Genomic DNA, 23,815 nt, shown 5'->3' with positions numbered 1-23,815 from the left:
AAAATGGCTACAAGATTGCAGTTATTTTGGTGATTTTATTTATCTCTAAGGGTGAAGTCGTAGTTCTCAGATCATAATTTACAATCTTTAACATAATGGTGTTTTAGGGGGTTTTCTCCATTGCTATTATTTCTTCCTAAATCTGTGTATGTTAAATTTAAGTTCTGTGGTCGGGAAAATATGATTTTGATCCTGACCATGTTCCCACTAGTGTTTAATTCAGATCAAGATCAAGAGTGTATTTCCACAGAAAACCTCAGTACTGTCACCACTCCTTGCACATTGTTTCACATTGCAGAGAGTTTCTTACAGCTTAGGCCCTTTCAGGCGAGCCTCAGCTGGAAGATGTCCTGGAAAATTCCCAGCAATTTCCACCTTTAATATTTTTCTCCTTGACTATTGCTACCTGGTAGTTTAAAACTAAAGAATTTTTCTTGAATGCTTCCCTTCACAGAGTCAGAGAAAAATAAAAATAGGTATTTCAGGAACTTCAGTTTAAAGAAACATTTTTTTTCTCTTCACTGAAGTAATATAGCAAAAAGCTAAAAAATCTGTTGGTGTTGTGTATTTCTGGACAAAGTGTTACTACATGCCTGAATTTCTTCAAATAGCTTTGAAGAAATATTTTGATCTGCTCTTCAGAGCATTAAAGAAAATATATCCTCATCAAGAAAAGACGGATTTATGAATTCGGTTTGTGTAATGTGGGGCTGACTCTTTACCATGGTGATTAGTTTTCAAATTAAGAAAATTTGTTCTTGCAGTTAATGAGAATCAGCAGAGAACTGTGGAAACAAACTAAAAACAAACAAAACAAAACAAAACAAAACAAAACAAAAAAAAAAAAAAAACCCACAAAAAAACTGTTGAACATTAGATATTCATTGACTGCAGAAGTTTTTATCCAATTCACCCTTTAGTACATCTGGTAAGAATTCAAAATGACAAAGTTCAAACAGCTTTAGTTTGATGCTGCTAGTAGAATGAAAGCAGGTTTAGGCTCTGAATATTAATTACCATCCTGCTTTAAAAGTTACAACACTCTATTTATCCAATGGATGTCATAGTTCTGATTGAATAAAGCCTTAATTATAGAATATTATAGAATATTGCTGTGAGCTCCAGAAATTAAGCCAGCAAATGGGTTATTCTTCTTTGACAGGCTTAAAAAGATAATAAAGACATGTGAAAACAGAGAAAAACACATATGTTAAAAAATAAATTGAGACAATCATGGATTAAGAGTTTATTTTTTCTCCATTTGTATAGAGGAGAAAAAAAAAAGGTTACTGCCATTCTTACATCTGTGCTTGCCCTTAGAAGACACTTTTTTAGCAAAAAAGCCTAATCAAATATTTTTTAGCAATATGGATATGATTTGTATTCTGCTTCCTTCTTATTGGGAATATCTTCCACCATCTGCATTTTCATTCTTTCTATCAACAAAATAATTATTACAGCTAGTGCAGAGAGACCTGTTCCTCTTTAGTCAAAGTCTGGGAAATGTACTACAAGGTCTTTTTTCCCCCAGGGTCTTAATACTCACCTTCCGGTTAGGAGCATGGAGGTCTGGTTACAGCAGGCTCAGGTGGTTCATGATAACACTCTTTCATTTCGAACTGCACCAGACCATAGATCTCCTGCATCCCAGATCCCCCTTCCAGCAAATTTTTCTGAACTGGTTATTAGCTGGAAAAACCTGCCAAGCAATGTCCTTGTTTTGTCTTTCACAGCTGTCACTGGTGACTAAATCAGTAATGTCCATCTGATAACTTCCATATACTGTAAGGTATTTCTAATGGACTTCTGACTTTGCAGTTGTCTAACAGGAAAAGGTCTGGGGGAGTTAAAGAGAGGACTGTGAGTGCATGGCTCAATGGGGTAATTTGGACATAGCATAAGGTCTTAACTGTGAATGATATGCAGCAGGGATAACTGCAGTGTTTCACCTTAGCTGGTTTCAAAAAACCAAAATTAATCTCAGTCCTAATCTTTTGGTCATTTTGTTCTCAGTTGCAAGACCAGCAGCAAACATGTCGCGGTTTTTTTCCTAGAATCTGATAACCACAGTGCAGGAACAAAAAACAGCAGCACAGGTTTTCCTGCAATTTTCGAAGAGAAAGATGAGACCTGATTTGTTCAGATAAAATCTCCTCACCAAAGGCTATATTGCCATGGATTTACCTGCTATCTTTCTAATAAATATCCTCAGTGATATTGAAGTGTAATTTTTTCCTAAGTTGTTTTCATGTTCCTTTTATTAATTACTTCAGCCTACTTTTTTCTCTTTCTGAGTACAATTATCCATATCACAAGTACAGAAATTTAAATAGCTATGTAGTACAGGAAAATGTTGGTAAGAAGTATTCAAATGAATGTGTTAGGAATCATTGTTCTCAGTCATTGACTGGCTGTTTCACATCTTTGTCCGAAAACTGTTTCCTAAGATTTTGTACCCTACTCACATCCAGTTATAAAATGTTTAAAATCTTCTTTCTGAATTATTGCATTATTACAGAAATATTTCAGAAAAGAAATAGTAATTCTTCATAAAAGGGACCTCTGAAGTAGGGCAAAACAAACTCAAGCTAAAAAGCACACAGAATTAATTTCTCTGCTTGCACTGGAGACATTTAACTAGGACTGTGACCTTTAAACAGGAGAGAAAAAAAAAAGCATAGATGTTGAAAAGATGGGAAGATGTGTTGTGAATATGTAGATACCCTGTAGCTAACTCTGCATGTGGTGAACTAAAATTATGGGGTTTTGCCTTATAGGTTTTTTAAGTACTGGGGACCAAGCTGCAAAAGGCAATTATGGATTGCTTGACCAAATCCAAGCTTTACGTTGGATTGAAGAAAATATTGGATCTTTTGGAGGAGACCCGAAGAGAGTTACTATTTTTGGATCTGGGGCAGGAGCTTCCTGTGTCAGTCTCCTCACCCTCTCCCACTATTCAGAAGGTAATAATCCTTTAGCAAAGAACCTTTTTTTTTTTTTTTTTTTTTTTTTTTTTTTTTTTTTTTTTTCCTAATAATGTTAAAATGTGGTGAAAGTGCCAAAGGAGATAGCCTGATTTAGAATTACATGAGGTCTCTAATTTTTGTAAAATATCTACTAGATAGAATTCTGGATTTTTATTAGTCAATATAAATATATTTATAAGGAAAACTAAAGGCTATTACAGCATAAATCTCATGCAACCATATATGCCATGGGCAATATGCTTTTTCTAGCTTTATCAACAGATTCCACTGGCTTCTCTATCAAAGAATTTGCCCTAATTGAAATGGAAAAGAACAATGACCTTTTTGATTTTTTGTACACTCTTGGCTTCACTCCCAATATATATATATGTAGATGCTTTCCTTATTTAGTAAAAACATAACAAAGCCTTATTAAAAACTGTATTTAACTCCCCACAAGTACTGTGTGATCCCACAGTGTTCTTAAGATTTTGGTGGGATTTCTGTGGGGGAAAAAAAGAGTTGTGGGATTTCTACCCTCCACACCTCACCCTGCAACAAAACCCAAACCCAAACTCCAAGAATGTACAGCACCAGTACTGGACTATAAATATTCCTGGTGATAAGACCATATCTACAAGGACTTGCTAAAAGACAACACCAAGATATCTACTGTATTTATTAATCCATGCCATTTCTATCACATTAAAACAGACAGAAATTTGTAACAGATAGCAGTAATCAGAAGTTATAGCAGGGAGGCTGAAAAACACATCTTATTTTGAAATAAATAGAACTATGCTTGGTGATTCAGTCTATTGAATGCCAAAATCAAGCAGATGGAACCATGTAAAAGTTAACTGATCAAATAATTGAAATTTTGTATTGTGTGCATTCAGTAATCATTTTCAAAGGTATAACAAAAATCCCACATGCTTTTGTAGCTATAACTGTCACATTTTGAGATCTTGATGGTAGAAACCATGTGGAGGGGTCACCCACGTATTTCAGTTTAAATATAAAATAGGTCATTTTAGTGGTCTTACCAGAAAAAAAAACAAAACACAAAACAGCAGATGGGACAGATTCACCAGCAAGCTCCCCTTGCCTTTCAGTGCTTTATACAAAGAAGCTCTTCACACTGTTTTCATTTCTTTTTGTATTAGTGTACATAAAACAACCAGGAAGAACCATTGAGTATCATGTTACTCGCTTATTAAAAAAAAAAAAATTCAACACATAGGTACGGTTACACATACACAAAATTTAACATATATGCAGTGCAAACATGTGCATGCAATAATAATTAAAAAACATAAATGATAAATATTGTCAGAGTAGAAGATTGAAATGTAAGAAATTGCTTTTAAAAGAGCAGATTTTTTCAAGTTAGTATGATGCATGGCTTTTGTGAAGGAAATGAGAACGTGTAATTTTCATTTGACCTTTAAACTACTGAAAGACACATTTATGAGTGTCATTTACATGGCAAAGAGCATATGATTGCTTTTAGCTGCCAATCCTTCAAAGAAATTTTCACAGGACTACAAATGAGGTAAAGCCAGAGGACTTCCATCAAAAACACAAGGAAACTGCAGTACAGGAATAGGCTTTTCTCTTGAAACAGCAACCTGAAATCTTCATGCTTTATGTGTGTGAGCATCAAGGACATGAGAGATTTTAATTAGTAGCCTATTTTGCATAGCATAAAAAGGGAGCAGTGAGTAGGATCTACAGAATTTTTTTTTTAAATTTCATTGTATGCATCATCTAGGGATTCTATAATCAAAGCTTTGTTTCGTTTACTAAGAAATACTTTTCATCTTTATATATATATATATATATATTTCTTAAATATCTAATTGGATCTGTATTTAAACAATTTGCACCTGCAGGTTTATTCCAAAAGGCAATCATACAGAGTGGAACAGCCCTGTCCAGCTGGGCAGTGAACTATCAGCCTGCCAAGTACACTCGGATATTGGCAGATAAAGTGGGCTGCGACATGCTGGATACCACTGATTTGGTTGAATGTCTGCGGAATAAGAATTACAAAGAACTCATTCAACAGACTATCACTCCAGCCACGTACCACATTGCCTTTGGGCCTGTGATAGATGGAGACGTGATTCCAGATGACCCTCAGATTCTAATGGAGCAAGGGGAATTCCTTAACTATGATATAATGCTGGGCGTGAATCAAGGGGAAGGCTTAAAATTTGTGGATGGCATTGTAGACAATGAAGATGGTGTTTCTCCCAATGATTTTGACTTTTCTGTCTCCAATTTTGTGGACAATCTGTATGGTTATCCGGAAGGGAAGGACACACTGCGAGAGACCATTAAATTCATGTACACTGACTGGGCAGACAAAGAAAACCCCGAAACAAGACGGAAGACCCTGGTTGCTCTTTTTACAGACCACCAGTGGGTTGCTCCCGCTGTTGCCACGGCTGACCTGCATGCCCAGTATGGATCTCCAACATATTTCTATGCATTTTATCACCATTGCCAAAGTGAAATGAAACCCAGCTGGGCTGATTCAGCTCATGGCGATGAAGTCCCTTATGTGTTTGGGATTCCTATGATTGGTCCCACAGAACTGTTCAACTGCAACTTTTCCAAGAATGATGTCATGCTCAGTGCAGTGGTTATGACATACTGGACTAACTTTGCCAAAACTGGGTAAGTCTGACCCCTAGCACTTATTTTGTTGATAGCATACTTTAAGATAGTCAGTATCCCATTCCAGTGGCCTCAAAATCTGATTTTGAAGTAGTAGTATAGAAATATTTGTGTTAAGATAGGAGGTAAATGAGGCTTATTCATATTTAATAGGTTTTTAATTAGTATGTTCTCTCAAACTATTTTCTTTCAGTAGCTCCATGAGAATAATAACACACTGTATTTTTGGTTCAAAAAATAGGACGATTACTAAGACAAAAAGCATGTCTCAGAGAAAAGGTGGTTCACTGAGATACTGAAAAATCAGAGGCAACATGTCTGCTACTTGAAGAAGGAACTGTCAGGCAGATAGCACTTATCTGCTATGAAAGAAAGGAAGTTCTTGTTTTTCAGTGACCTTCACAGGGATGAGGACTCAGGGAGGAATTAGAACAGAAAGGCAGACACTGGAAATTTTTCCCTCTGAGGGCTATAATGGCAATAATAAGTACTTGACTGGAATGAAGAAGAGACTCAGATATAAATTTTGCTTTGAGAAGGTTAAAAAATTAAAACAAAATAAAGACATTGATATTTTGCGGAAATAGAGTTGTAAACATCAAGGAAACAACCCTCAAAACAGCTTAATCTTTGAGCAATATTAATAAATTCTGTTATCTTCCTATACCATTCATTTAAAGAGTATTGCAGTGTTTTACTTCATCGGCAAGGGCATTTTTTTTGTTAACCTTGAGTCTTCAGTACTGAATTAAAACAAAGATACTTGTGGCACAAAGGGGCTGTAAATCTTTCCACTGAATGTTTAATGGCAGGATTGGGCTCTGGAAACTGCAGCTTTACTGCACTGCAGTGAACGGTGTGGAGCTATATAAGAAAAACTCAGATGCCTATTGTGAAACATTCACAGCCTGTAGCAGCCCTTGTAGCCTTACATGAATCTAAATGACGTTCAAAGGAGAGAGATTTTGCAATCTTCACAAGAACCTCATGCATAAATTGAGTAAAAACCAATCACGTGTTTCAGGTCAATTTACAAGGAAAGAAATCTTTTGTTGCACTTCATATTGGACAAGCAGATATAAAAGCATGCAGAAACCCTGGAGTTAAGCAACAAAAGTGACTGAGCTGTTTAATACTTAGGCGTATTTGGCAACAAGAAGTCAGCAGTCCTGGGATGAGTAAACTTTGTGATGAAATCTTGGTTTATGGACAGACAAAGCTGCATGATGACTGTACCACATGCTCAGAGATGATGACACCATCAATTTGTCTTTATTTTGGTAGATGAAATGCCATGTGTACATAAAGGGCTTCAGGTCCTTACAGATATACCACATTGGAATTATTATGGAGATTCAAGATCTCTGTGGTCTCACTATTGTTTACATTTACTTTGTGACTATTCCCTGTAGATTAAGAAATTGTATTTAAGCAATTTTTGAGGCTGACAGGAGCTCCTCACAGTCCCAGCTGCCACCATTACTCATAATTTCAAGTACTTTCCAGCTGTTGCGGCTTGAAAACGAATTTCAGCAGGCTATACCCAGTTCTCTGGTTATAAAGCCATTGTCATACTATATCTAAAGGCAAAAGCTGGTGCTTTGGGAAAGTCATTAGTCATTTCTGAAATTTTCCCATTGCTGATGAGACAGGAAAGGGGTATATATTTACTTAGAGACTCACCCCCTTACAGGCAGTCTTAAAAATGTGTCATTCGAAATGACCTCTAGCTGAAAAACTTCAGTTTTCAAAGGAAAGGAAAATAACAACATAATTAAGGAAAAGGAAAGGAAAAGAACAACACATATTACCCTGATAGTGTCTTTTCTTTGTTTGGTTGAACAATGATTAATTGTTCTGAATAGTACCAAGGAATACTTGGAGAAAAATGATATTGTAAGATTACATTTATTCTGCACCTCTGGTTCCTCAAACATAAAGACAAAGGTTGTAGCATCTAAAGCCTAGAGCAATGGGGTCTCTGGGGTAACTGTTCTCCACTCTGCTCATTCATTTGCAATTTGGAATCTCTGTAGCCACTCATGTCCTTCAACTCTCAAGATGAGTGATACAGTTCAAGACTGCATTGCTGGAAACTCTGCTTTGGGGTTTTTTTTCCCCTCTCTATTTTTTATTGATCATTTCCCATCCTTATTATGATAGAACGTGTCTTGCTTTGTGTTTATACCTGTGGCAACACAAAAAATCTTTTAACTGAAAGATTTTATTATTTCACATTTCCCTGTAGGTAAACTCTGAACATTTAAACTGCAGATATATTTATTTATTTTTAATGCATTTGGGACTTTTCCAGTCTCTACTACTCTCCCACAGAGGCTGCATCCAGGTACTTATTGTACAATTGTGACTCAGATGGTGCATCATTCAGATGGTTTTTTTAATGACTGGCCATCCGTTGCTAAAAAGGACTCATTGTTTAATGGGCGTACTGCCAAGGCTGGGTTTGGAGGGGAGGTCAATCTTGTAAAATCAGTAGGTGAAAGACACAACACAGGGCATGGTGCTTTTATTGTGTTTAACTCGGAAGTCAGTTACTGAAGTTAGCAAACAGGAGGTGACAATTAAAGTGTTTAATGGCAGATAGTTTGTGCTTGAAATGAATGCCTGGAAGCTGCATTTTGCTAATCTTCCATTCTCTACCTAGCTATAACTCTTTTTTCTATGATGATGATGATTATTATTATTGAGGGTTTTTCATTTGGCCTTTTCAAAACTATGTTTCCAACATGCCTTAGAAGTAGGAAAACAATTTATTACAGAGTAAGTTTGAGATACTACATTTGGGATACAAAAATTGCATGAAAATACAGTTTGGGATTCCTCAATGCACAGAATTATATGTGAGAACTTCATTAAGAGGTACACTTGGAGCTTCAGTCTGCTGCCAGTAGTGCTATCCTAACTGTAATGGTAATTTTACATGCCAAGAGGTCTGTTTGTTAGGGTCATGTTACCTCCTTTGCAGACATCATCAGGGGAAGAGTGAACAACATGAGGGAATGTGTGCCAGTCTTCCATAGATACTCTGCCAGCTATGCTCTTGTGAAGAAGGATTTGAAGTTTCACACAGTGGATACAAAGCCATGCTCTCATTAGAGGCATCTATTAGGTTTCTAAAAATTTCCCTGTTTTTGACGAATTACAGTCCTCTACTTTTACTCCTGTCCATCCAGCTCTGTTGCTATTGGGAAAGATAAAGGTCTAGAGGATATATCCTTGTTTTCTTTGTATTTCAGAAAAATATTCCAGAATTATTTTGCTACCATTGATTCTGAAGAATAAACCTGATTTATTAAGAACCTCTGTGTTTTGTATGCAGTTTGGTTCTCTAATAGAAGACATGATTAAAATTGCAATTTTTAAAGTGCAGTTTCAAACAATTCTCAGTGAACTCTTTTATGAGACTGTTGCATTTCTTTTTGATGTTTTTTTCTGAGGAAATAACTGTCGTCCGATGGCAAATCTGTGTTAGTCAAATGAAACAGTGTCGTTATGGTTTGTGTTCCTTAGTTCTTATAAAGAGTCTTTAGCTGTTTGTCCTTAGCTGACAGGGAGCATAGTGACAGCGGGACCTGGGGATAAATGAGGAATGGAGGTAAGGGAAAATATGCCTGTGTACCTGTCCTTCAAGCATTAATGGCTGTGCCATTAATAGTATTGTGACAACATGACAAGAATCAACAGAAGAATGAAGAAAAGTCAGTTTTTCTCTCTCTTCCATTTTTTTAATCATATAGAGAAAAGACTACTACTGAAAGAAAATAAAGTATCTAGGGGCCTTTCAGAGTGTTAGAGACACTCTGAAATGAAAACATTTCAAATACATTAATGCAACAGTTCCATTGTTCTGGGTGATAGTTAATGGTGTGACAAAAGTAGTTAAAACACAAATGGTGTTTCACCATCTTATAAGGAATTTGGGATATGAAAAAACTTCCTAATTCACTGTTCTTCCCATGAAAATATCATCAGATATGAAATACCCAGTTCCTTCATTTTTCCTTCAGGTCGTCTACTAATCTACCTTGTGAACAGGAGTGTGTGTTGCTCTTCAGTTAACGTCCATTGCAGACATATTTACTTTATATCACCTGAGAAAAAAATTCATATTTTGATTTTACATCTCTAGCTCATGAGGTGTGAATTGACTGACAATACACAAAAACATCTAAAGTTGTGCAAAAGTAGTGCAGACTGAAAGTGGGAGGAAAAAAGTGACAGGTGAAATGGGATTATTTTGCACATTAACAAAAATATACCTTAGAGAAGACATGGTCTTCTCTCCAAAGGAAAAAAGTTCAGACATTTCATGATGGGGAGAATTTTTTGATGGATAAGCTGTTTGGATTCTAAAGGTGGTAAAAATAAGTAATGAGAGAGCAAAATAAATAGCAATAATCATCAATCTTGTTACAATAATAAGATGAAAAAAAGAAAAAACCTTACCAACTGACCAATCGGGAAACAAGAAATCTCCTCCCTATGACAGCCAATACTGTAAGAAGTACAGAACTGAAAATCTATTGTTCAGATTATACTGCTACCATCATGATTGCAGTGGATTTTTAAAGGAAGGTTTCCTGGCAGACTTTGTTATGAAATTACACACTTAAGCCTCAAGAACATCCAGAAAAACAAAGGAATTGTGAGAGTTTTAAAAAGGCAAGGGAAAAATTGAAATGGAAGTAACATATGAAGAATTTTGTTGAACAGATGATTTGATAGGAGAAATGACTGTCTGCACATCTATGTTTTATGCCTACCAATAAAACTGGAAAATGGTTCATAGTAGGATAAACTGCCCAACTACCCAAGGAAAAAAACTCAAGAAGTCCTAAGTTGTGACTTCATGAATTTTCCGCATAGCAGGATGGCCAAGGAAAGTAAAAATTCTCATGTTTATATCTACTGAATATTTTTGGCAAATGATCATTAGTCTATAAAACCAAGATCTAAGGCCATTATTAGATCCTTTATTTAGGACTGGAATTATTCCCATTTCTTGTAAAAAACCCTCAAAATAATTTAGATACATATCTTCCAAATTCAGAGAGAGTATTCAGACCCTTTTATTCATTTTCTGATTACTCTTAGAGTTCATGTCAATGGCAGAGCTCTGATATCCTCAGCAAATAAATTACTTGTCTGTAGGGATGGCTGATTTTTTTCTGTTTCTTGTTTCAATGGACAACTTCATGCCCACACAGAGCCATGTAAACAAATATTCAAATACAAGCCCAGACTCATGTAATGTTATTTTCTCTCTTGTGTTTGGAGGAGGCGGAAGCATAATTGGCTGTTCCCAATAAATAAAGTTAAAAATGACAGATGGAAGTAGAGGATGGAAGAGAGGGAAAAGGAGGCTGATATTTACTTGTTTTGTAGGCTTTTTGTAGGGGAAGGGAATCACAGGATACAAAATGAGTAAGGTTGGAAGGGACCACAGTAAGAATGCTAATTAAAAAAAATGTTATTTGCTAAAATAATCATCTTCTATGATGATAATAATCATTTATATAGAACCACTAAGAATTTTAAAAGTGCACATCCAACTTGGCTGCTTTTTAAAATGAGAGCTCAGCTTCTTCATCTCCTATACTGTGTAGCAACTGCAACTTTTTTACAAGAGCTAACTCAAGGAGTCCGTTCTCTCTAGGACCATTCCCAGAGTCTTTTGGGATGACAATCAGAACAGCAAGGGGGGGTGACACAAGATTTTGTGCCAGTACTCTTGTAGTATTTTGAATTTCTGAGAAGAAAAATATTTTGCATTTTTATGACCTTATTGATTTTTAATTTGGTTTAGAATTTATATGTTGAACCCCAAAGTTTTTTCAAAGTAGATATATTGAATTGGGCCAATATCTTTGTGTTTAGATTTTACAGATCTTTCAGTCTGTTTTTTAGTAACAAAAGAAATAGCTTTATTTCCTTCTTCAGTGCATGTTAGAATCTCTCAAAGTAGCAGAATATATCTGTTTCTGTACTGCTTGGAAGGGAATATTCCTTCTCCAGTTTGAACTGGGATGAATAATTACAAATAAATTATTTTTATTTTTTCTGAACTGACACAATTTAGTTAACTGTTCAGAAAGAAAGAAAGAAAGAAAGAAGGAAAGAAGGAAAGAAGGAAAGAGAGAGGGAAAGAGAGAGAGAAAGAGAGAAAGAGAGAGATGAAAAGAAAAGAAAAGAAAAGAAAAGAAAAGAAAAGAAAAGAAAAGAAAAGAAAAGAAAAGAAAAGCTAACACTTCCAGAACCCGTAGTTTGTATTTTTTATATCTTATTGAAATGGGAAGGATTAGATATATTTCAAAATTTTTCTAAAAAATCAGTACACAAAACCATCCCCCAAAAACTGCAGGTGCTAAGACCACAAGAATAAATAGGCCAAAATACCAAAAATATATAGAAAAATGATTATTTTCTCTCTCAAAAAAAAAAAAGTAAGACACATTTTTTCAGGTAAAAAAAGAATATAGGAATCATAAGATTATTAAATCAAATTACTTGTCTCATTTAAGAACTAAAAAGTTGCTCTTTATGTACAGCAAAGGAATGCTAAAGTAAGCCTTTAGATTCATGTGCTTTTGAAAATAGAAAAAGAGAAAAGATGCTTTAAAATGTATAGTGGTGGGGTTTGGTATTCCCAGAACATACATGACTATATATTGAAAGAAAAAGAAAATATTAGAATTGTTTTCACAGGAAGTAAACCAAAGCACACGAATGAATAAAAAAAGGAGAATGGAAAGTTCTGGGTAATGCACAGGAAGTAAATAATGTACTCTCAGTATAATATATCACAAAGTCACAGAAAGTACTCATTGCTAGAAAAGATGATTCAAATTAATGTGTAACTTACTATTAAACTTAGTAGCTTTACTTTCTGTATTTTTTCATGCTGTTTATTTAAATTTTACTAAAATTTTAAAGATATGCATATATTAATGCTTAATGCTCTTTGTGGCCTTTGTTTTTCTTTATTCTGAACCTGTAAGAAAAAAAAATATATATATATTTGGCTTCCCAATTTTGAAATTATTTCTGACTTGTGTACTAGTCTTATCTCTACTACAACTTAAGTACTATAAAACTGGTTGATCTCAGCTAAAATATTTCTCATCTTGGTTTGGCCACCAAACACAGTACTTCGTAGCAATGATCACATGGAACATTCAAATGGTCATCTGTTAGTGGAGATGACGGAAGCATTTGTGACACCAAGTTAGTTCAAAGTTGTTTTTGTTTTTTTATTTTTTTCCCCAAGTAGATATTTAAATACAGGAGGACTAATAGCTCAATAAAGGAAAACTATCAGAAATGGTTCCCAGCTACATGTCTTAGCCCTGCTACTTCAGGTTTTGAAGAGGTTTTTTTTCCTTGTAATATACACAGCCAGTATAATTTTGTGTGTTCACTAGGACTTCCGATAGTGCCATAGGGCTTAGATGCCTGTATTTACTACTTACAGCAGTGGAAGTAGTGGTACCTTAAATGAGAAAGTGTCAAACCTGGAGAAGGGTTGAACCTACACATTTACTACAGGAAGAAATACTTAGTACTTCTCTAAGATGGTATGTCTCTAAGACACACTCCTCGGAGAATGATACTGAATCACAGAACTTCAGCAGGGAAGTGAAACACTCTGATTTCTGCATTTTCATGTGAAAAAAAAAAAAAAGTAGTATCTGAGATGCTCTGTACAGTAAGTAATTTTCTTTTGATTATTTATTAACAACTGTTCTTCAATTAGGGATGGTTTTTAGCTTCTACTTTTAGGTTACTGTAAGTATTGGGTAAACTATTAACTGTAAGATTGAGAGGGTTTGTTGTTTGTTTGCTTTTGTTTTGTTTTGGGTTGTTTGTGGAAAGGTGAATGACTGTAATACTGTCTGTTTTCTTTTCTTTTAGAGATCCAAACCAGCCTGTTCCACAAGACACAAAGTTCATCCACACAAAACCCAACCGCTTTGAAGAAGTGGCCTGGTCCAAATACAACCCTAAAGACCAACTTTATTTACATATTGGCCTCAAACCCAGAGTTCGTGACCACTATCGAGCAACAAAAGTGGCTTTCTGGTTGGAGCTCGTCCCACACCTTCACAACCTGAATGAAATATTTCAGTATGTTTCCACGACAACTAAAGTCCCCCCTCCTGACATGACCTCATTTCCGTATGTGACCCGACGTTCTCCCGGTAAATTATGGCCAGCCACCAAACGCCCAGCAATGACACCGGCCAACAATCCCAAACATTCAAAGGACACCCATAAAACAGCTCCGGAGGATACGACAGTTCTGATAGAAAACAAGAGAGATTACTCCACAGAGCTGAGTGTCACCATTGCTGTGGGGGCCTCCTTGCTGTTCCTCAATATTTTAGCTTTTGCTGCATTATATTACAAGAAGGACAAACGGCGTCATGAGACTCACCGGCGCCCCAGCCCTCAGAGGAACACCACTAATGACATAGCACACATACAGAATGAAGAGATCATGTCTTTGCAGATGAAGCAGCTGGAACATGACCACGAGTGTGAGTCACTGCAGGCCCATGACACACTGAGACTCACCTGTCCACCTGACTACACACTCACTTTGAGAAGGTCCCCAGATGACATCCCGCTAATGACACCCAACACCATAACCATGATTCCAAATACATTAACAGGAATGCAGCCTTTGCATACTTTCAACACCTTCAGTGGAGGACAAAACAGTACAAATTTGCCCCATGGACATTCGACCACTAGGGTATAGCTCAGCCTTTCCCCATCTACCCTCACAAGCCACTTGGAAGAAAGAAAAAAAGAAAAAAAAAGAAAAAAAAGAAGAGGAAAAAAGTTGTATACCATCCATTGAACACCTTGTCAAAATCTAAAGAAAAATAAGTAAAAGAGAAGGACAGTCATTATTTTCTTACTGATCCTTCCCATAGAAACTCACAGATATTAAAGGTCAACTACAAACCCTGTGAAATGTGAAAAGTGTACATTGCTGTTACGATACTGCTTTAAGATCTCACCCACTTTGATTGAAAGTTGAGGCCAGAAGAAGTAATTTAAAATGGTGTTTTAAGTGTAACAAGAAAAGCAGAGTCTTCTGGAACACAGAGCCAGTGACTGTACAGGTGTTTTGTTTTGGGTTGTTTTTTTTTTAATAAATAAAATTATAAAAAAGATTCTTTATGTGCCATATCATGAATGGCCGTTGATAAAAAAAGACATCACCATGGGCTTTTACCCAGCATATGAAGCTGTAATTCAGATGGGGAAAATAGAATTTTATTATTAAAAACAAAAATGAAAAAAAAAAAAAAGAGGAGGACTGACTATGCAGTAAAATACGTATAGTTCTGTGCAGAGATGACTTGCCAGCCTGAACTATATTTAAAGAAACTTTGTAAAAATGTACATAGCTGTGAGTTTAAAAAAAAAAAAAAAAACAAACAAAAAACAAACAAAAAAAGAAGCAGCTTTTATTGATGTTTTCAGTTTGAAAAGAGCTTTTAGAAAGATTGTGCATTCGATTGTGACCTATGTGTATATACATTAGTCATATGACCTCTGTTTCCTCCAAGACCAAAGGAGGAATTTCTTCTTAATTACTAGTGGTTAACAAAAACCATGAGTTTTTTCTAACATGTTTCATTTATATAAGGCCATGGTGTCATGCAGAGGATACAGTTGTCTGTGTGACCTGCGTACTTTCTCTTACAGGTTACACTAGTGCATGTTAAAGTATTCATAGGCGATTGTTGTTCTTTTCTGAAACATTTTTTCTATAATTTAATTTTGTGTTAGCCTTTTTTAAATTCCAACACAGCAATGGATTGGATAACAAAGAAAAAGAAATACAAAAGAAAAGTGTTACTATTTTAAGCTTGTTGAATTGAACCAAGAAATATCCAAAAATATATATTTGGAGTCCAGTTTGTAGTTCTTGGTTATTGTGATACATTAGGAAAAGTTGTGTGCCCTGACAAAAGCAACGAAAGCCTGTGTTTTGTTCAGCCTTCTTCAAGGAAATTAGCTCTATGTTCACCAGCAGTTTCAGTGGAATCTCAGCTGAGAAAGCATTTCCTCAGCATTGCTAAAAAACATAACACTACAATTTGAAAGTTGGGAAATGCAAGGTTGGTTGGCTGGCTATTTTTCAAACTATTCAGAGTGATGAGTGTGTAAAGAACTTCTCAGCCCAGTAGCTTGTTTTGTGCTTGAGAGTGTACCTGTCAGAAAATTCTTATTTGCTGATTCATTGCACAGTCCCACAGTCAGTGAGCATTATGGAGAGAAGAGCAGAGGAATCCTGCATTTGAACAAAACTAAAAATCCCAGAGAGCATCACTCTCAGGAAAGGCAAAATTATTATCTGGTTATTTTCTTCTGCCTTTCCTTCACTAGAAAAACAGGGGCCAAGCAGAGCTATCAAAGTAACTTAGCAGTTTGATTAAAATAACTGTTTTGAAAGTGAAAAGCTGGAAAATAGTTTTTGCAGATGAAGATTGCTTTATATTTTGTCTTTGAAAGTTGCTCCATCATTGAGAGATAGTAACCAAAGATCTTTGAACAAATTGGTTGGCACTTGGATGTGACTATCCCAGATGTATTTTCTATTCTTAATTCACAACTAAACTGCATCAATATCATATGTCCCATAATGATTAACACAAGATGCCTTGTACCTCTTCTTGTTTTCTACACTTTTTGTTTTCTAATGAAATACCTTGAAATAGTCACCCCTACAATAAAATTAAAGATAAGGTTATTCACTGAGGTCTATTCATCTGCACAACTCTTTGTTGTAGCAGACAGTAAAGCAAATTCTGAAGGAAATAAAAAAAAAAAAATGACATGATAAAAATGCAACATGTGGCTGACATAATCTTTATCTGCAGCAAATGTGCTATAAATCTGACCTGGGAGCTCAGGTTGGAATGTGATGAAGCAGAAACCCCACATTACAACTAGTAGAAAATGGAAAATTGGGTTTTTTGGGGGACTTTTTTTGTTTGTTTTTTTTTTTTTTTTCACTAATCCATCACGTTCTATATTAATGCTGACTCTAAACCAGGCCATTTCCACCAGCTATTAATGCCTCAGCTGAGATGCAGCACTTCATAACTTAAGAAAAAGTTTTAAAAAAAAATAAAAAAAGAAATAGAAAAAAAAAAAGAAAAAAAAAAGTAAAAAAAAGGTAATGATGCTCAGCATCATAATCAGTTGGGTATGTTTGTAATGTGAATTACAGTATTTGTTTAGTACTTCCAATTGTCTTCTGCTAGCAATATGTACAGTACTGTGCCAGGCTTGTGAAATTTGGGTAAAAAAAGTTCCTGTAAGTGAATGATTTTAGCTTTTAAAAGTAATTACAATCAAGTTGATTTAATAATTTGATACATCTGGACTGATGTATGATTTATAGAGGGAACAGATTTATAGGGTCTTAATAGAATTCTATAATAATTATATCAAAATATACTTTGAAACTGTCAAAGAAAAACAAAAGTACTTTCCCCAGCTTATATTCTTGTCCTTAAGAGGCACACAGGGTTCAATGGTTTCTTCTGTTATTATTTTGCAATTTTTTTGGTTTTTTTGCCTTAAGTAATGATAGAAGATATATATGGCTGGACACATATGTATAAACTTTTCAGCAGCATTTTTAATAATAAAATATCACGGTATTTTCTAATGCTTTGTGCAAATAACTACGTGTTCATCCTTTTGTGTAGAAAGTCTTTCAGAGGTGTGTTTTCTGCCCCATCTCCATTTCATTACCTACTGTAAACAATGCCTTGATACTCAGTATAAAATATTAAAGTAACAGAGGTTGCACTTTTAAGTTAGCATTGAGTTTTCATGGCTTTTGTAGATCTATAAGCCTTCCAGTAGAAGGAAAACAACTCAGACAATGAAGATATAAGAAAATAAGCTCCGTATATTTATTGCTTGTATGCACTGCAATTCCCATTTAAGTAGTGGTTTAATTGTTTTGTTATTATTTTCTGAGGCACTGAAAAAAAAGCTTGGGTAAGCAGTTTCCCATATTAGTGTATAGCTTAGCAGCTGAAAAATAGAAAAGAAAAAAATCTTCCAAATTAGGGATCAAAATAATGCAGATAAATCTAATATGTCAAGCTCCACAAGTCAATATACTTCACTTTTATATTTTAAATTTAGATAAACAATGAGTTTTGTTAGAAAAAATATTTGTAGGAGTAGCAACATATGTTACCCATATGCATTTAAGGTATTTACATATATTGCAAGGATGTCAATATCCTTCTTCCTTCAAAGGCTGAGTAAGTAAATAGTTTTTTCTTTTATGATGTCAGATTCTGTTTATCAATCAGGTTTCCATTCATTGGAAAGGTATGTAGACACTTGTCTAATTTGAACTGGGTATTGTTTTCTTTCTGTAACTATTTTGCTGAATAGAGGTACTAACAATAATATTTGATGAATTTTGAGCATATTAGTGAAGAGTATTTGCAAAAATAAAAGTTTGGAATATTCATATTGAAATTTTGATATGAAGAATCAAGCTTCTGAGATAGAAACATGCACCTACTGACCTAATCATTCAGCTTGAATTTTGAATATTGAACTTGTATATAAAGCTTTTGCAAATAAACTGCAGAGTTAGAGTTTTTCAGCAAATATGTTTCATTACAGGTACACTTCAAAATTCCACATCTTGCTCTGAGATAACTCATACACACAAAAAGGGGTTACAATTGTGCAATTTCTGTGAATTTTTCCCCTTAAATTTCTGGGTGAACTCAATAAATTAACTTATTTTTAGCTAATCAGTTTCACATTTAAAAAAGAGAACACCTTTAGAACTTGGTTCATGCTAACTTAACACTGTGTTATTTTATTCCTTTACTATCTGAAATATAAATATGCAGATTAGTATGTTCCTATTTTGGCTTTGCTAAGAGTATTACAATTTAATGGTATTTAATATCACATAAAAATCATATGAAATAATACCATGACAATTATGTGCTCATCTCAGATTTGTGGTTTTACATTTGTATTATTTAATTATTGTCAAGTGTTTCTCAAATTTTCATCTACAGCTGTTTGGCATCACAAACCTCATCAATCTGAATCTCTCCGGAGGGCATTAGCATCTGGTAAAAACTGGGATTTTTATCCCACTAGAAATTATGATATTATAAGTTTATTATCATAATATTCTAAAAGCTCCTCAACACATCAAATTAGCCTGAAAAGTAAGATAGTAACCTTTTACTGAATTAAATGAAAAGTATAGAGGGGTTTGGATATGTCTAAACATCTTGTTTGAGCTGTAGTATAATAAATAATATTTTACTCTCTGGTGAAGGTTTGATTCAAGCCACTTTCTTTGGTGTTCCACAGTGGGCACTAAGGTCCTCACTGTGTCTTCTAAAAATTAAGTTATGTTTTAAGGAATGCTTTTTTAGTCTTTTGTAGACTACCCAAATTATTTCACCCAGTTTTTACCCATGTAAAGAAAGTCAGATAACTCAGGGATGACTTAGACACAATCCAGACACAAAGTCCAAACCAGAGAAGGAGTTTTGTCATAAACCAAGTGAACTGCAACTTCCCTAAGACACAGTAGTAATTAAAGATAATATGCAGTAATATCCCAACAATTCAAATGTAAAATAAACATCTAATAAATAAGGTACGTTCTATTGCTCACAGTGGAAACTTTGCAAATTTTTGCAATATCTACGGTTTCCTAACTTCATTTTCCATCCCTTTCTCTTCATAAAAGAGAAAGGGATGGAAAATATTCATATTTCTCTTCAAATAACAAAAGCTATTCAGACAGTACTTTCTGGAATATCCACACATGTAAATGAGGAATTAAATAGATGACCTCTTTTTGTTTTCTCTTCTACATAAAAATCCTCAAGTTCTGAAAGCATAAAATATTCTTCCTCTAGTGCCTTTTATCAGGGCTTCTAGGTTATCTGAGTGATTCAGAGTAGTCCCATTCCAAGGGTTCCAAGTTTAAATAAAAGGCAAAAGCGAAACAAAGGACTGTCATTTATTGGCTTTGACTTAGACTACACAGCACAGTTGTATTTCTCTCCAAGAGCCAAAGTGTGGTACAAAAAGAGAAGAGAGCTTTATGTATGCTTTATTTTTAAAATTCTACATTTCTAGAGACCACCTCTTTTATTTCAAGAATTTGATGTTTGATATATTGCTTTTTGCTGTACCTAACTCAAAGCCCTCACACATTTCATGTCCTCTCATATATTTTATCTCTTTTTACATGAGATACTTTCCGAGATACAGATATGTTTTCATGTGTGTTTTTTTCTGTCACAACATTTAAGTTTGGCTTCAGACTTGTTCCATTCTGTGCTGTGAGAGAGCATTTTCATCTGACATTTTCCTTGCTGCTTTTAGTGTTTAAAAGTTCTCCTTAGGGGGTATTTACATGACAGTATTCCTCATCCTTGAAATGCATCTATCTCCATGACTGCATTTTGTGCCAGCCTAACAGCTTTGCTTTGACATGGTGAATGTCTTAGTGGGAAGTGCCAGCTTGCAGTCAGCTCTCCTGTTACTCTGAAGCTTTTATTATTGTTATTATTCACTATTGGCATTTGTTTCTTTTCTACATTGATCTTTAATCAAAGGTAAATTAAGTTAGTATGTCATTCTATTCCACAGCAAGATTTCTCAAACCCTATGTTGTTTGTAATTCTTGCTTAGATACTGCTAATTACATTGTTCCACCAAAACATAAAAACCTTTCTGAGCTATTACGTCTCCTGATTCTACCATCAGTGCAATCTAACAGGGGGCTGTCACAGTCAGACTTGTATAACAGGAATTCGTGGGATGCTGCCTTCCACTTGGTAGGGACTTGTTTCACATACATAGGAAAATAAATACAATCAGCATTTTCATGCATCAAAATTTCATGTTAAAGGTGAGCAAGACCCAAGGTAAAATTCAGAGAAAATGCACTAGTACCCTGCACTGATGGTTATTTTGCATAGGTAACAATTTGCAGGTTGAACTGAATGAGTGCTTTGTACATTTTAGTCAATGGATTTCTCAGTTCAGAAACTAGACTGGAATTTGAGGATCTCAGGAAATGAATATGATATCACAAAAGTATTTTTAATGGGGTTTCTGCTTTCAAAATGCCTACCAGCAGGAGCAAAGAAACTGCAGGAAGAGTATTTTAAAATAAATAGGAGTCAAATGTAAATTGTTTCTAAATAAATTTGTCAGGAAGAAATATGATACCATGTGATATGAAATGACCTTAAAGTAATGTGATGGATTTCTTCTGTGTGAAATGCCAACAGAAAAATGAAAATTATCTCAAAGGATACGTTTTTGCAGGGACTAGTCAAATTAAATCATTGCAGAAAATGAGACTATAATGGAATTTTGAACAGAGATGTTTTGTCATAATGGAATACCATATGGGTTTAGATATGCAGAACATAATCTACTATACTCATCTGGGTATTGAAAAGAATAAAATTACATCCCAAGATGCCCTACTTTAACCAGAAGACAGTGCTGCCATTGTAGATAACACAGCAAAGGGAAATGTGCACATTTCTCGGGGAATGATGTAAGATAAAGACTCAAAAAACAGGGAAGAATGACAGTACAAGCCAGGTGCAGGTCCTGCCTGGATAACCACCCTTCACGTAGGCCCAACAGAGTGGTTATGTTTCAAATCTGCTTTTTTCTTCATTTTCCCGGATGGGAGTCCATGGATAAAATGTCCCTGTAATATACTCTTTTCCACTAGCCACTGGCTCTTGACCCCTCAAAAATCACCAACAACTGATGTCTTAGAGGTCCCTCAAAGCTGGAACTGGGACTGAGAAGAAGTATGAACAGTTTACTTATTATTAGCCATTTTTTTCTCTTCTTGGTAAAGGACAATAAGAAAGAGTTGAGATGAAGAGGGATTTGCAGTTAACTTACCCCTATACTCAGAGAAGGGCCAGCCAAGCACCTTACTCAGTTTTCAGTTGACTGGGAAAAAAAGCAATGGAAGCGCTCAAGGAGCAGTGGCCTGTGAGGGAGTTGCTGCTGATGGGCAACAATCAATGGCTGAGTTGATTCTTGAGGGTTAGTCTCTTTTTCACCCATTATAATGGGTTCATTAAAAAATATTTATGCTGGTCCCCAGACTACAAATTCTGCACCATTAATATAGCAGAAAATCAGTAAGGATGTGATTAAAAATTAATCAAATGAAAATTTAATTATCAAAACTAAACCTCCAGTACGTGTGAGAGAAGTAATACCCAGCATTACATTAATCCTTTCATCTGACTGCAGATATTTTACTATGCCTCCAAATCAGACACAGTAGAGATTTCTGGTGGAGGCATGAGAATAAATCATCATGTGTATATGCACAAAAGTAGAAAGTGGAATTCCATTTGCAACAGCTCCACAAATTGCTGCTTCAATAAATAGTAAGTTTGAAGTTACTTACTTTTTCTTGCTGAGTTTTTGGAATGTGAGGTAAGGTTTACCAAGGACACATGTAACCGATTCTAGGAGCTCTCAGACATGCAGCACACAGCTAAAGAAAAAGGAAGACATAAGTTGTTGAAACTTTGGACAGCTGAGTACAGGCTTCTGTTAGGAACCTGGTCCTCTTCAGTTCCTACTGCCAAACCTCCATCCAAATCTTACTTGTAGTGAACGGTTTTCTTGTGAATAACTCTTTCTTCTTCTCGAAGGCTGCCATGTAACCAGGGACTAAAATAGATTGAAAGTGAACGTATCTCCTCAGGGTGGTGGTAACATGTCAGTGACTGCACTGACCCCTGTAGATCAGGTTTACAAACTTCCTTGGTACTCAGTAGTTTATTAATAGGTGACTGGTCAGAAACAGAGAAGTCTATTCATTAAGTACCATGTGAGAAATAGCACCAACCACAAAACAGAAATTAAGATAATTCCTGTTAGTAAGATCACTGAGATATAGAAGCACTTCAGTTTTCCAAAAACCCTTGCGAATCTGGCATGTAACAAATAATTTAGAGAGGGCAGGTAATGCTGGAGGAATAGGTAAACAGTTTTTATTGTGGCACAGATGTGTCCATTTTTACTAAACTGACTATAATTCTCCATTTTGAATTCAAGATCTGATCTCAGCTTTGTTTGTCAACTGGAATTATTTGGTTTTATGTTCTTTTAGATAGTTGTGGAGTTTATGGACTCTGAACTTGGAGAGTTCTACTGTCATCTCACTTTCCTTAAAAATAGAGTAATTAGCAATGGGAAAATGAATACTTTTGAGTTATCTCAAAGATTGCCTGAAAGAGATAGTAGTTATTTGAGAGACTATATGCTTGCCCATACAGCTTTTTACAATTGTCCATATCTGCAATTCTGACTGTAAGTGATTAGAAATTTAGCAGGTTTTTTTCAGAGCAGTTTCTGCATTGCAAGCCTTGAAATGCTAAGAAAATATGATAGCAATACAATTTGGTAGGATACATAATTTGGTGAAAGAAGGTTTTTGGTAGATATACCATCTCAATTATTTCAATAAGCAACATGAAGACTGATGTGAAAATATATAACCCTTGTAGGAACTGCTGCTAACATTTGAGTTTAGAAGTCTACATATTTAGATATTTGAGATGTATTTCTACATCCATCTATATATGGATATATGCTTATTATATGCTTCCTGACTGCCAGTTTTCAGTGTCAGATTATAAAAACTATTTTCAATCATTTACAATTCATAGAATACAAAAAAATATGGATGCATTTTACAGGTATTTTGTATCTGGTCCTTTTAAAACCTTTTTTTTTCATAGATTTACATAAGTTTTTGCTTTGAAGATCCACACAGAAATGCAACTGAAAAAAAGATGGGATGATAACTTGTCTATTTAAACTCATTTAGTGAAAATAACTTCCCACCTGCAAAAATTCTGTTGCAGAATGTAGACCTTGGTTGTTCCTCAGAAAAAAAAAAAAAATCCCATTCATCCGTAAAAAATGAGGTTGCAGAAATGTGAGTAAAAGCAAGTTATGCAGAATGGACAATAGCAACTGAAGAAGATGGCAGGAGCTGCAGAAGAATTGTGGCCATTAACCAAGGACACATGAGGAGGAGCTGGGAA

General features: G+C 35.1%; 1 protein-coding gene across 5 annotated transcripts in view; it reads left to right on the top strand.

Moving 5' to 3' along the window:
• NLGN4X (neuroligin 4 X-linked) overlaps positions 1 to 16,878 on the top strand; it is a 157,103-nt gene extending 140,225 nt beyond the window's left edge. For all 5 annotated transcript variants that reach the window (XM_066176783.1, XM_066176781.1, XM_066176782.1 and 2 more), the window contains 3 exons: positions 2,778 to 2,963; positions 4,862 to 5,651; positions 13,584 to 16,878. In XM_066176783.1, coding sequence (XP_066032880.1) covers positions 2,778 to 2,963; positions 4,862 to 5,651; positions 13,584 to 14,433 — 1,826 coding nt within the window. In that variant the 3' untranslated portion in view covers positions 14,434 to 16,878. The remainder of the gene's footprint in view (positions 1 to 2,777; positions 2,964 to 4,861; positions 5,652 to 13,583) is intronic.
• The last annotated feature ends 6,937 nt before the right edge of the window (positions 16,879 to 23,815 follow it).

This window comes from Chamaea fasciata, unplaced genomic scaffold (genome assembly GCF_029207755.1).
Source record: "Chamaea fasciata isolate MVZ Bird 193981 ecotype frontalis unplaced genomic scaffold, bChaFas1.0.hap1 SCAF_2, whole genome shotgun sequence".
Lineage (NCBI taxonomy): Eukaryota > Metazoa > Chordata > Aves > Passeriformes > Sylviidae > Chamaea > Chamaea fasciata.
This window is presented reverse-complemented; position numbering and strand designations above follow the sequence as displayed.